This window comes from Amborella trichopoda, chromosome 1 (assembly GCF_054954075.1).
Source record: "Amborella trichopoda isolate Santa Cruz 75 chromosome 1, AtrichopodaSantaCruz75HAP2 v2.0, whole genome shotgun sequence".
Taxonomy (NCBI): domain Eukaryota; kingdom Viridiplantae; phylum Streptophyta; class Magnoliopsida; order Amborellales; family Amborellaceae; genus Amborella; species Amborella trichopoda.
This window is the reverse complement of record NC_142336.1, coordinates 59532985-59546913: the sequence shown is the minus strand read 5'-3', so window position 1 is coordinate 59546913 and position 13929 is coordinate 59532985. Positions and strand designations below refer to the sequence as shown.

Genomic DNA, 13929 nt, shown 5'->3' with positions numbered 1-13929 from the left:
TAATTCTTGTTTTAAGGAAGGAAGCTTGTACTAATGAAGTTTCAAAGAAAAATGCACTTAAATTAAGCTTACAATATAACAGAAAGTCAGCATATTCATGTACGTTAAAGGGTTCATGTGAAAGAAGCTACAAAACTTTGAAAAACGATTGAAGTGCGAAGTAAGTGGAAATGTGAATAAATTATATAGGAGGTAATTTAGTAAAAAAGAAAGAAAATGTAGAGAAGAAACATTAAATTTTTATTTCTTCTATGTTGTTTAAATTTCATCATTCTTTGTGATTTAAGTTTTTTTCACAAAAATTCCCCCAAAAAAACACAATCCTAGTGGCTATGAAATACTAGCACATATAGGTTATTGATTTTTTAATACTCTCCCCATGCATGAAAATAAATCGGAATGGATGAAGTTTCTATAAGGCCTACGTTTTATGAAAAATAAAATAAAGCCTCATCTCAAATCTTCGCCCGAAAAGTACTTTCGGCAATGGAAGTCGCCGTGATGGATCTAAAATCAATTCCCAACACCAACAGTGAAATTTGATATTAAAAAAATGATATAGATCATACAAATCTATGAACACTTATTTTTAGGGTGAAATAGACGGCTAGATAATTTATTACAATATACACAACGTTAACGCTTAAATCCTAATTTTTTCACAAACATAATGTTCAAGCCAAAATGATCGATGTAAAGGTTTTGCAATACTTGAAGTGTAATTTTCGATGAATTATTATTATTGTTATTATTATTTTTACAAGATTACTTTAAATTTATTTATCAATCAAGAATTACAACCATTCAAAAAGGAAAAACATCCAAAATAATCAAGTTATGCATAGCCTTCCCTCCTTTTGCCTAGCCATCAGCAATGTCATTTGCCTATACATATGCTGAAAAAAGACTTGGAAAACCTCACACATATCCATTATATTAAATATAGCCATTTCCTCATCAAACTTCATGGTGACCTGGATATCTTATTGCATCAATTTATCACGTTCAATGAATCCCCTTCAATAATTCATAATAAATTTTGATGAATTATGAGGTGGGAATTTACTTATTTTAATAAAGTTGCAGTTCTATCAATAATTTTCCAATTAGAAAAGCAAAGATTATAAGTACTACAACTGCCTATGTAGAATAAAGTTGAAGTGTTTTCTGCTATTTATTTTAGTTGAATGACAAAATTTAAATATGTTTTAAATAATTTTAAAGTTCGACATAGATTTGTAGTTAATATAAATCTATATTGTTCAACTAAAAGTGAGATATACATTAATGCATCTTTACATGTTTTATGAATAAAGGTGGTGTTTTATAACAACTTCTTTCTCTTTTAATAATCATTTTTCTTTTACTTATGTCTTTAAATGTTCTAATCTTGGGTTCGAACCCAGGACTCATGAGTCATGATTGACACAGGGCTCCATGGCAAAAAGTGCACTAATGGAATCCCAGGCCTTCACGCCTTCACATATAATAACAAAAGGTCAGTTTCTATTTTAATGGTGAACACTGAATGCTCCTTCCTTTATTCTTGTTACCCCATTTACCTTGCTTTTTTGTCTAAGTCCTAAGGTAGGAAACTAGGAATAGAGAGAGAAACATACTAACAAATCCGCACGTGTCATAGTGCTACTAGACGGGCTTTTTAAAGTCCATCTGTTGTGTTGGACCGACATCATTTTAAAATGTATCGGTCTATACACAATGTGCATAACCGGTAAATTTAAAATAAAGCTAGTCCGACTCATATTGTGTGCAACTGATTTGATTTTTGTCTTTAAAAAAATGTGTTCTGTAAAAGGTCGAATTTTATCTCAAAAAAAAAATACTTTTTTACTTAGGGGATAGATACAAAAATAAAGAGTTTTGAAATTAATAGTATGGTTTACAAAATAGTTGGGGGGATCATGCCTAGAAAATAAAGTCAAAGGAATTTTTATAATTTTCCCTTTTTTCCTTGTCGTTACGGGGAGAGAAAGAGAGAGTCACTACAATGGAAAGAAGGAACGCATGGGGTTGTCAATGGGTAAACCTCAATTGGGTCCAATCAAGTCCAAGTCAATTGGATCCAGACTTGAATGGGTGGATCAGTTTAGGGCATGTTGAGAACTATATATATGAAATGTGATTTATTTAGGTCAAGTTGAACCAACCCAATTATTGCCCAGGTAAAGAGAGAGCTATTAGAAAAGGGGCTGGGTCATGGTGGTAGCACCCCATACATAGTTACTATGTAGTGGTTTTCAATCCTACTGACATCGTCCATCGACACCTTATAAAAAAGCTAACTCTATGAAAAAATAGGTAAGGGACTCTCTTCCCCATTGAATTACCAAACAAGAAAAAGGTGAGAGAGCCACTAAAATGGAAAATAAGAGCGAGAATAAGATCAAGTAGAATGCACAATAAAGAGAGACATGAGAGAGAGAATAAGATTCCTAGGGGTGAAATAGATAGCAAGAGAGAGATTTATCAATTTGTGAAACTCCATCAATTGGGAAACATAAGGGAATTATTTTATTATTTGGCAAAGAAGCAACATTAATGATTCGTTAGTGGTTGGTAACTTACCATCCTCAAGATTAAGCATCATTCATGCTCTTGTCCCCTATCAAAGCGTTACAAATATTTATGACACCAACTTTTTCTTTAAAAAATGCCATATTCGAGAAAAGAGAAAATGTTTGTATTTTACTTTCATAAAGTTGCTGAATAAATTTGATTATGCACTCAGTAAAAGATTTTCAATACTATTATTTAGATCAATTATTTATACTTTTGAGTTGCTTGCTCCTTTTTCTTTTATAAAAGTAAATGACATGGAAATAATACAATGGAATAATCTTGTGGCAGCATAGTGTCCATTAACTCCCGCAAGCAAAACGCAAGATAAGAGTAATTTTAGGATGTCAAAGTTTGGGGATCCAACCATTCCAACTATATTGTACCTCTATATATATTAGAAAAAAAACAATATCAAGACTGGATGGAGACCGGCCTATTTTTGAAGGGCAAGATCTAAACGTCATCATCATTACCATCATCAGAACCTTTTTCCAACTATTTGATGGAATGAATCTTGAACTGTCATTCTGCCATATCAAAGGTTATATCCTAAATGAGGCCATAAGTCTATATATCTTTTTTCACTACTTCCAACCATGTCATTTTGAGCCACTCATTAATTTTTTTTAGCCTTCTACTTGAACCAACTTACCCTTCCTAATAGATGTTGTACTAGGTCTGTGATGCACATGCCCAGCTCATCTATGTTCTACATTCTATCATCCTATCGCTTATTAGAACTACACCTAACTTCTCCCAAACGTATTCATTTCGAATTCGATCCCTTTTTGTTTGGCTACTTATCCATCTCAACATCCTCATACTGAAGGTCAAACAAACTTAAAATAAAAAAAGTATGCAATGAGACCATTTATCTTTAGTACAAAGGTGGTCACAATTAATCTTAACCATTAAATATGAAATTTGATGGCTATATTTATTCTATTGAATAAGTTTAAACTTCAAAAAGAATTTTCTCGAACTTTGTGACATACTCAAATTATCATATTTCATATCAGACATTGTAAGTAATTGTGATCTCCTTGTATCAAAGGTAAATGATCTCATTGTGTACAATCCTTCAAAATAATCATCTAGTAATTTGCAAACTCAAAATTCATGTTTTTTTTTTGTTTTTTTTTTCAAATATTCATCTAATGATTCTTAGGTGGTCCAAAATATTCAGACTAAAGAAATCCTTCGGAGTAGGTCTTTTAACTAAGGAAGTAAACACAACACAATATAAGTGCTCTAGCCCAAAACACAAAACAAAGGCGACTAAAGTAGACATGCCGATGATATCATCAGCCAACCTAGTCTAAAGTGAAAACTGAGTTTAGTCAATTATTATTAAAAATTAATAGTTGACAAGTTTTGGCGGTTAATTAAGCAGCGGGTAATGAGCAACTATAGCCAACAACTTTTTTTTTTTATATATTCATATTTTCAATTTATTTTATATTTTTTTAAATTGATTCAAAGTGATATATAGCCGTACTAACCTTAATTCGACTAGGCCCATAAGCAATTCAATTCCAGATCCGATTCTAATAAGATTGCACCAAAATGCCACAAAACGAAAGCGTTTTATCATTAACATTGTCCCGAGATAGAGAGAAATGAAAGTGAATGGCAGATAGAATTGGGGTAGAAATAATTAATGGAATTGTATACTATGAGATCGTTTTACTCTTAGTCATTAGATGTCAAATTGGATGACTTGAGGTATATCTTACAGTTTAAGAAATTTTGTTTTGAACTTTGCATCCAGTGGAAAAGGGGCTAGAGTTGTGGTGGTAGTATTTCCATACTTTAGTCACTATGTTATAATTTCTATTCCTACTAACAGCACCCCACTATCACCTTCAAAATTTAACTTCCAAACTATTTGAAAAAATGGGTAGAAGTATGTCTTCCCTATTGAATTACCCCCAAAAAAAAAAAAAGGCTTTTCTATAACCAAACCACTAACACTTACAACCATCCAACTCAAAATCTAATGGATGGAGTGGTTGGACCTCCTAATACTAAAAGCAAATGGTCTCTTTGTATACTCTTTTTTATAACCAAACTACTAAAGCTAGAGAGAAAATATGATGTGGTTTCTATACGGTTGCAACAATAAACAATTCAATTAAGGTGCACCTTCAAAATTTATCATAACATGTAGTTTTGATGTAAACAATTCTCAAGATTATCTGAAAATCTATTTTAATATCTAATTATAAAACTTTTAAACTCCAAAATCAGGTAGATCTACAAACATATGTAAATCTTGAAAATGGACGATATCTTTGTAGACAATTTCATTTTTGGAACTCAATATCTCTTTTTTTTGTTTTTTCATATTCATACATCTCCGTGTCGAGATAATCAAAACAACATTTTTCGATAGATTTTTGAAGTGCATCTTTAATTCTAGATTTTAATATTGAAACCTTATATAAATTTTTTCCATCAAAATATATACCTGCTTGGTTATATAGAGAGAAATGAAGAAAGGGAGAGATATGGAGAGAGAGAAAGAGAGAGAGGTTCACATCAATGGAAGATAGAATCCTCTAAGTGGGGCAAGAAGTAAACCACTCAAGTTTTAAGGATACATCACATAGACGTAGAAAGATAGAGGAGAGAGAAAGAAAGAGTGCATATAGGATAGAGCATGTGGGGATGAGGAAAGCCACCTTCTAATCCCTTCGATGCATCAATCCCAATCCCAATCTCAATGAAAAATAAAGGAAGATGGCGATCCAAGAGAATGGGGAAATGAAAGTTTAGAGAGGGAAAGAGAGATGTTTGCAAGCCATCACATAGCGATGCGTTCAACCGCTGAACCACCCTCTCTCGTCACTCAAGCGCATCAGCAGAGACCCCATAGCCATGCCAATGGGATTCGAGCTCACACTGTTCTCCTCGTTATTCTTCCCACCATTTCTCTCTCTCTCATCGTCGCACTCCTCCTGATTTTGGTGCTCATTTACAGGCCGAGGTCTTCATCCAACAGAGCTGAAAAGCTCGCAGGAAATGCTTACGTGCCTAAGAATCTAAGTGCTCCCTCTGTCACATCTAGCCCCGGTGCCCTCTCCTCTCTCTCTCATCTGCATCTCTGTTTATTCACAATTCTCTCTCTCTCTACTGTGCATCTGTGTTAATTCACAGCTCTCTCTCTCTAGTCTGCATCTTTGTTTCTTTTTTCATATTATGTGCTACTGGGTGCTCTGTCTCTCTCTCTCTCTCTCTCTCTAGAAATGTCCGTTTCTCATTGGAAAAAAAAAGAAATTATGGTCTACCATGGTTTTCTGTGAATTGCCCTTTCTTTCTCTAGAGTGTCTATTACTCCTATGGATTCACAATGGTTTTCTGACTTGATGGGTGTTCATAAATATTGTCGTTCATTTTCTCTTTCTATGTTTTAAATTGTACTTATAGTTTCTGTCTAGCTTTGCTGGCTCATTTTTGGTCTCCATATTTTGTTGGTTCTTTAGGTGATGTGAGGAAATGTGGTTATATTGCGAGGCCCCCCTCTAAATTTAGAGGAGGAGGTCAGGTATTCACATATAGAGAGCTTGAATTGGCCACTGATAAATTTAGTGAAGAAAATGTGATTGGAAATGGTGGATTTGGGGTGGTGTATAGAGGGGTCTTGACTGATGGCACCCAAGCTGCCATCAAGCGCTTGAACAGGGATGGAAAGCAAGGAGACAGGGATTTTAGGGTCGAGGTACCCCTCTCTCTCTCTCTCTCTCTCTCTCTCTCTCTCTCTCTCTCTCTCTAACTCATACTCCTCTCTCTCTAACTCACACTTCTCTCTCTACAATTATCTCTCTCTAATCACCATCAAGCTCTTTTTTAAATTGCTATCAGATTTATCATCTCTCTCTCTAACTCACACTTCTCTCTCTACAATTAGCTCTCTCTCTCTCTAATCAGCATCAATTTCTTTTTTAACTTGTTAACAGATTAATCTAGATTTATCATCTCTCTCTCATATTACAATTAATTTCTTTTTTGGCTTGCTAGAAGGTTAATCTAGAATCATCATCCCACCCTCTCTCTCTCTCTCTCATTACAATTAGTTTCTTTTTTTGACTTGCTAAAAGATTAATCTAGAATTATCATCTTTATTATTATTATTATTATTATTATTATTATTATTATTATTATTATTATTATTATTATTATTAATGTATTATTGTTATTATTATTTATTTATTAAATTTTTTATCAAAATACCTAGAGATGAACTATTTAACAGTTAATTGTTTTACTATTATTGTTATTACTATTATTATTAGTATTTAAAGTTTGTGTACAAAGGTATAGATGGAACAAAGTAATGAATTCACCAAAAAATTCAACTTGACTTTGCATTTAATTGGTTGTCATCACCTAAATATTTTTCCACACATATAGTTGGACGAGTTATTCAGGTAGTCCAGTCCATCTTTATTTATTTTACCGTATTGAATGAAATAGCCAGAAATTAAATTCGAGTTTGCATTAAATTGCCTGTCCCTTGTTGTCAACAATTTACTGTTCTCTGTTCAAATTGAAAACACGTTTTCATATCGTCATTCGAAAGCCCATTTTAATTGCTCTCTCTCTCTGAAAATCATTTGAAAACCCATTTTCATTGCTCTCTCTCTCTCTCTCTCTCTCTCTCTCTCAAAACCATTTGAAAAGCCATTTTCACACCTCTCTCTCTTGCACGCACCATTTTGATCAAAATCATCTCTCCACATGGTTGTTGTGGTAGGGCAAATGTGCTTGGCCTGTGCCCTAACCACTGAGCCAAGAGCCCAATCCCACTGTATACTTATTAGTTGACAACTCTCTCTCTCTCTCTCTAGTTGAAAATCATGTCTAGTTGACAATTCTCCCTCTCTCTCTCTCTCTCTCTCTCTCTTTGAAAATCATGCCAAGTTGACAATTCTCTCTGTGCAGTTGGAAATAGATACATGTAGTTAACAACTCTCCATCTCTCTACAGTTGAAAATCTCTCTCTCATGTATCCACAAATTTGACCCTCTCTCTTAGATCCACACATTTGGCCATCTCTCTCTATGAAAGGAGCTTGGCATAGGGAAGCTTTTGTCCATTGAGTTTTGAGAGAGGATTTTCTCAAACTTGACACTCTTCCCCGTGAATGTAGAGGTGGCAATGGACCCATCAGATCCGGGACCCAACAACCGATCTCAGGTCCGGATATGGGTCCAAATTTTGGATCCGAAAGGTCAGGTCTGGGTTTGGGTCCAGCCGAACCTGACCCGAATAATGTGGGTACTATAGGGTATTCATATACGTTGCCAATTCGTTTATTTCTCAAGAATTCTCAGTTATTACATACAACAAAAAAAAGAAAGAAAAAGGAGGGGGAGGTGGAGGTGGAGGGGGAGGTGGAGGTGGAGGGGGATGGCAATGGATCCGACCAGACCCGGGATCCGATGGGTAGATCCCACCTCTGGTCCGAATATGGACCCGATTGGTTGCCACCCCTACATGAATGGGGCCTTATGTTTCCATGAAAAGCCGTGCACTTTTCAAAAAATTGCATGCTACTCAGTACATCACGTGAATCTACTTCACTTCCACTAGCGAGTAGCAAACATCTTCCTTTTTCTTCACCTCCTCATCCATCACCTCTGCCTAGAACCTGTTCTCATCTTTGGCAACTCCTGACTAACTCTGCTTAAACCCTGTCCTCAAATTTAATATTTTTATCAATATAATGTACTTGGCCTTCACAAGTTACCAAAAAGTGAAGTTCAAAAAATGGTGACAGAGGAACGGAATTGCGATGGCCCATTCTTGTTTACGATGGTAACGGGCGCTATAAACGAAAAAATGATGGGTGGGGTTAAATAGAAAAATGGGTTTAAGATTCATGAAATAAACGTGAAAAAATTTTATTTTAGCTGCCAATCTATTCCAACCCTCCTTTTAAAAAATAAAAAATAAAACAATAGGAAAAAAGCCTTATAACAATGGCAAGATGTTGCCAAAATTATATTCTTTTTTCTTAGTTTTTCTAAAAAATCTGTATTCCTGATAAAGGCCTTTCTCTTTGTTATTTCCACTACAAATGCCCCACCATGATAAATTTTTCAAAACACACCAAAAATATCAACTATTGAACACTACTAACAAATATTCCAACTCATGATCATCCATATTCTTACGGAATTTTTTAAATAAATAAAAATTAGTAAAATGTTAAATATATCTTTAAGGTGTATTTTGATCAATTTTCTTATTTTATTATAAAAAATAAAAACCCATTATAAGAGCATTTTAGCATTTACAGAAGGATGTGGTTTGCATAAGGATGCAACCTTAAACAATCACATTAAAGTGCACCTCAAACTCTATCGTGAGATGGAATTGTGATGTCAAAATTCTTTGGATGGTTTTAGAATCTATTTTTATCTCTAATTATAAAATTCTAAACTCTAGAAGTGGCTCAAATCATGCATATGTATAAATACATGAAAATCTTGAAAATGAACAGTCAAGATAATAACATATAAAAGTAATACTATTTTAGGATGATCATCTCGAAATCTATCAATGTCTATATATCTTGATTTCGAGATGATCAATTTGATGTTTCTCCAACATGAAAACAAACTTTTTCATAGATTTTAGAGGTCCACCTTAATTCTACATTTTAAGGTGTCAACCTTATATAAACTCTTTCCTTTACATAATGGGATTATAATAGCGGCTGTTATTTTGTGCACAGACCGTTCTTTATTCCCCTACGCATTCAACAACAGCCAGGGACCAGTTCCTCTATAACGGCCGTCATTTTAGGTATAGATATCATTTTTTGACCGAAATGACCATTTCCCGCTTTTCAGGTGGACTTACTAAGTCGACTGCAATCACCGTACCTGGTTCAGTTGATCGGATATTGTGCTGACGCCAACCACCGAATTCTGGTTTTTGAATTGATGTCCAACGGTAATTTGAGAGAGCACTTGAATTCCAACGGTCAAGAAGGGAGTCCTGCTTATTTAGATTGGGGCACTAGGCTAAGGATAGCCCTTGATGGGGCCAAGGGCCTTGAATACTTGCATGAGAAGTCCACCCCTGTTATACATAGGGATTTCAAGACCACCAATATCCTTTTGGACCATGACTATAGGGGGAAGATCTCTGATTTTGGCTTGGCAAAGTTTGGGTCCCAGAAGCCCAATGGCCTCGTCTCGACTCGTGTGCTCGGCACCACCGGATATGTTGCCCCAGAGTGAGTTGCTAAGTGCTTGATTTTGGGGCATGCACACACACAAAAGTGATGCTTTGATTTGAATGGTGCATGTGCCATGCAACATGGACATAGTTTTCCATTGATTTTGGGGTATCCATACTGCATCCAAATCTAACACTTTGAAAACTTACGCACTTCCTTTTGACATTTCTAGATGAAATATCACTATAAAAGTGCTCAATTATCACTTAAAATCGCACTTCTCCCTTATCTATGATGTTCAAACATGTTGTGTCACAAAGGCTAATTTTGAGATCGGTGTTTTCGGTCCTCACATCAGTGTTAACCGCTGATGCCATTGCACCACAATGTCTGTATGTTCATGAATGAGCAGAACCAAAGTCTCTTTAAGGGTACCAGTTTCCTTTCGAGTTATAGGGGTATTTTCGTTATTTTGGATATTGTCAAGCATTGCTTGTTTATTTTAGAGATTGGGATGTCTTATTTATTTGAACATAGCATAAAGGGCCACATACTATAACCTAACAAACTCCAAGAAACCATAATCCATGGGTTAACATCATTCAATAAAACAGGGGAACAGCAATCGAGAGAGTGGGGTCCACCTCCCAAACTGTGAACTGCAGTTCTCCATTGCTACGTTAGTTTATGGAATGCTCTTCCCATATTTCACACCTTAAGTGTATGAGACACAGCTAAGCATGGGGTTTGATTGGTTAAGGTGCTGACTATTGCAATATTATGTCTCAGGTCCAAAGCCTACTGTCGAACTATGAGATATAGCTAACAAAAATTGAGTGCTGTAGGTATGCGATGACTGGAAAATTGACGACAAAATCAGATGTTTATAGCTTTGGAGTGGTTCTTTTGGAGCTCATAACTGGGAGGGTCCCAGTTGATATGAAGAGGCCAGCTGATGAGAGTGTGTTGGTTTCATGGGTATGCAAATTACAATTACTTCTAATTTTACAATGTAATATAACATGTCAATTATAGATCTTCAAAAGCAAAAAAAAATATCTTCCTAACTCAAAAGTGATCAGTAGACTCACAGGATCAATCATGTGCTGTTGTAACAGGCTCTCCCTAAGCTGACCAACAGAGAGAAGGTGCAGGAAATGGTGGACCCTGTTCTTGAAGGACAGTATTCATACAAAGAGCTAATACAGGTGACTACCCTTACTCCAACAAACTGAAAATAAGGAGAATAGAACATAAATGTCAAAAATATATCTACATATGCGAGCATTTGTCAATGGAAATACCCCTGGTTCTTTCTCGAGTACTTTATTTTACATCTATTTTTCTTACCGAACAGTATACAACAAGACCCTTCGTCACTAAAAGGTAATAGTTTCACTATATATGACTTTTCTTATTCTTGCTATGTCACTGTGCCCCATAATATGTTTTAAATGAAGGCATGAATGTAGACATGCATACATTTAGGCATATGTGGAGGTAATTAGGCATTCTCGTGGTATTTGTAAATGTATGTACAGATGTATGTATGTGTGTGTATCCATATAGCGATATATGTTGGAAGTGTGGATGGAGCCACTCGCCATACTCATGAGTATACATACATGCATGGGTGGAGTTGCAGATAGCAGCCATTGCAGCCATGTGTGTGCAATCGGAAGCTGATTACCGACCATTGATGACCGATGTGGTGCAATCCCTCATTCCTCTTGTCAAGCAGAAAGCTTCTGCCCTCATTGCCACCACTCCAAAACTTGGGCACCAAATAGTCACCCTCAAGTCCTCTTCCATTGATAGCGAGAGCAGTGGCACTAATAGCCCCCACTTCTAGGGCTTTTTTTTTTCCCTTTGAGAGAGAGAGGAGAGATTGTACAGATCTTGTTCCTGAAAAGAGTGCTGTAATTCTTATTTTCCATGTTATATGAAACTTATGGTGCTTCAATCATCTCTTTTTTTAGTTGGTCTTACTATCCTGATGTCCTCAACCGAAATTTATCATTTGATTTGTAAGAATTTTCATGGTTTATTTATGTACAAAATCTTTTCCTTCGCAGCAAATATCTACAAATTTCAGTGGTTCTGTGTATGCATCGCAAGACTTGGGCCATGGCATGGACCATTGATAAGCCTAAGAAGCACTGGTTCACGGCATGAGAATTTTGCCACTAAGAAAAGGTAAGAATGACAAGTTTAGGAGATGACGCACTTCTTAACATGGAAGAAAACTGTTAAGAGATGAACGAGTGAGACAAAGCAAAACCAGCAAGCTATAAATAAAATAGAAATGATGAATGTACTACAAACCCATTTTGACTGGTATAGGCAAAGAATGGTTCAACACCTCGCTCTCAAACAGCTGAACTCTGTCTGGCCAACTCATCCGATGCCATGCTTATGCCTTCGATTTCTTGATGCATTCTATCACCGGCCATAAATTCACGAACCGTTCCATTGACTTCGATCAAACTACACCCTGGTGTTGTCCTAATTCGTCTCTTTCTCATGAATTTTCTCACTCCTCTTGCATCTTCAGCCATACTAGACGCGGCATAGAGGTTAGAGAGGAGCACATAACGCCCCCCACCATGATCATTAAACTCCATGAGCTTTTTTCCCACTCTCTCTCCCATCTCAAAATTCCCATGAATCCTACATGCCCCTAAAAGGGCACCATACATGACATGATCTGGTTCCATAGGCATCGAATCCATGAGCCTCTTGGCCTCCTCTAACAAACCAGCTCGACCTAAGAGATGTACCATACATGTATAATGATCAAGCTCAGGCTCAATCTGATACTCACTAATCATGGAATCAAAGCATTCCCATCCCTTCTCAACCCAACCCATATGGCTGCATGCACATAGAACAGCAACAAAGGTCACACTATCAGGGGTGATTCCATCTCTCTTCATCTGCTCGAAGGTTTTGAGGGCATCTGTGCCATGACCATGCATGGCCATGCCAAGCACCATTGAAGTGTATGAAAAGACAGTCTTTTGGGGCATTTGGCGGAAGATTTGAATCGCGTTTTCGACGTCGCCACATTTTGAATACATATCAATGAGAGCTGTTTCGAGAATTGGATCGAGCTTGAGATTGTGTTTGTGAATATAAGAGTGAGCCCATCTACCTTCATCAAGAGCTCCTAGCTGAGCACAAGAAGAGAGCACACTAACCATAGTTGCATGGTTAGGCTTCAATTTTGATACTTGCATTTCTTGAAACAAGGATAAGGCCTCTTTGGGCCTTCCACTATGAGAATATGCAGACATCATGGTGGCCCAAGATATAGAGTTTCTCTCATTACATTCATCGAAAAGCTTCCTCGCCTTCTCTATCTGATCAAAACTAGCATACCCTTTAATCATACAATTCCAAGATACAACATTTTTTTCAGGCATTTGATCAAATAACTGGCCTGCAATAATAATTTTGCCATTTCGAATGTACCCATCTATCATCGAATTCCATGAAACAACATCTAAAAATTCAGGAAATTCATTGAACAAGCAACTTGAACTTTCTAATTCACCATTAATGGAATACATAGATATTAAAGAATTGCGAATATAAATATCAGTTTGGAACCCAAACTTGAAGGTTTGACAGTGAGCTTGCCTACCCAAATTCAAAACCAATTCAGAATTCACTGCACAAGCTTGTACTAGAAATGTGAAGGTGAAATTATTGGGAGAAAACCCAGTGTGTAGAAGTTGGATATAGAAGATGAAGGCCTTTTGCGTGGTTTTACCTTGAGCAAAGCCTCTGATCATGGAGTTGCAGAGAAAGAGATTTTCTTTGTTGTTGGATTTGCATAATTTGGAGAAAGCCATCGATGCATAGTCCATATCGCCTGGTTCTTGGCGAGAAGAGATTAAGATTATGGGGCGAGCTATTGCAGGGTGATGGGCTAGGCCATGGGTTATGAGGTGGGCGTGGGCTTGCTTGAGCTGGGCTGAGGTTAAACATTTTTGGAGGAGTGATATGGCGATGTGCTTTGGGTTTCCACCGATCATTAGAGAGACAGATTCATGGGATGCGTCTTTATAGAAGCAGGGACTCAAATTTGCAGAGAGAAGGTTGTTAATATGGGATGGCACTGAGCATCATACTGTACTTGGAAGATGACAAGG

At 36.4% G+C, this 13929-nt stretch overlaps 2 protein-coding genes across 5 annotated transcripts; one reads left to right on the top strand and one right to left on the bottom strand.

Moving 5' to 3' along the window:
* The first annotated feature begins 5054 nt into the window (after positions 1-5054).
* Positions 5055-11738, top strand: LOC18440593 (putative serine/threonine-protein kinase PBL7). Of its 3 annotated transcripts, none has more exons than XM_020671192.2 (6): positions 5055-5655; positions 6066-6301; positions 9441-9829; positions 10618-10750; positions 10891-10980; positions 11130-11290. In XM_020671192.2, the coding sequence occupies exons 1-6, from the start codon at positions 5373-5375 to the stop codon at positions 11160-11162; spliced, it is 1164 nt and encodes a 387-aa protein (XP_020526851.1). In that variant the 5' UTR covers positions 5055-5372; the 3' UTR covers positions 11163-11290. The 3 variants fall into 3 exon arrangements, with proteins under 3 accessions (XP_020526851.1, XP_006850794.2, XP_088706669.1); XM_006850731.4 differs by lacking the exon at positions 11130-11290 and adding an exon at positions 11418-11738 and having other exon boundaries at positions 5395-5655; XM_088850543.1 differs by lacking the exons at positions 9441-9829; positions 11130-11290 and adding an exon at positions 11418-11738 and having other exon boundaries at positions 5395-5655.
* Positions 7880-13879, bottom strand: LOC105421156 (pentatricopeptide repeat-containing protein At5g66520). Of its 2 annotated transcripts, none has more exons than XM_011627529.3 (2): positions 12098-13879; positions 7880-8276 (listed from the first exon to the last, which is right to left on the bottom strand). In XM_011627529.3, exon 1 carries the CDS (start codon positions 13810-13812, stop codon positions 12142-12144), a length of 1671 nt encoding a protein of 556 aa, XP_011625831.2. In that variant the 5' UTR covers positions 13813-13879; the 3' UTR covers positions 7880-8276; positions 12098-12141. The 2 variants fall into 2 exon arrangements, with proteins under 2 accessions (XP_011625831.2, XP_020526850.1); XM_020671191.2 differs by having other exon boundaries at positions 12135-13879.
* Between the last annotated feature and the right edge of the window lie 50 nt (positions 13880-13929).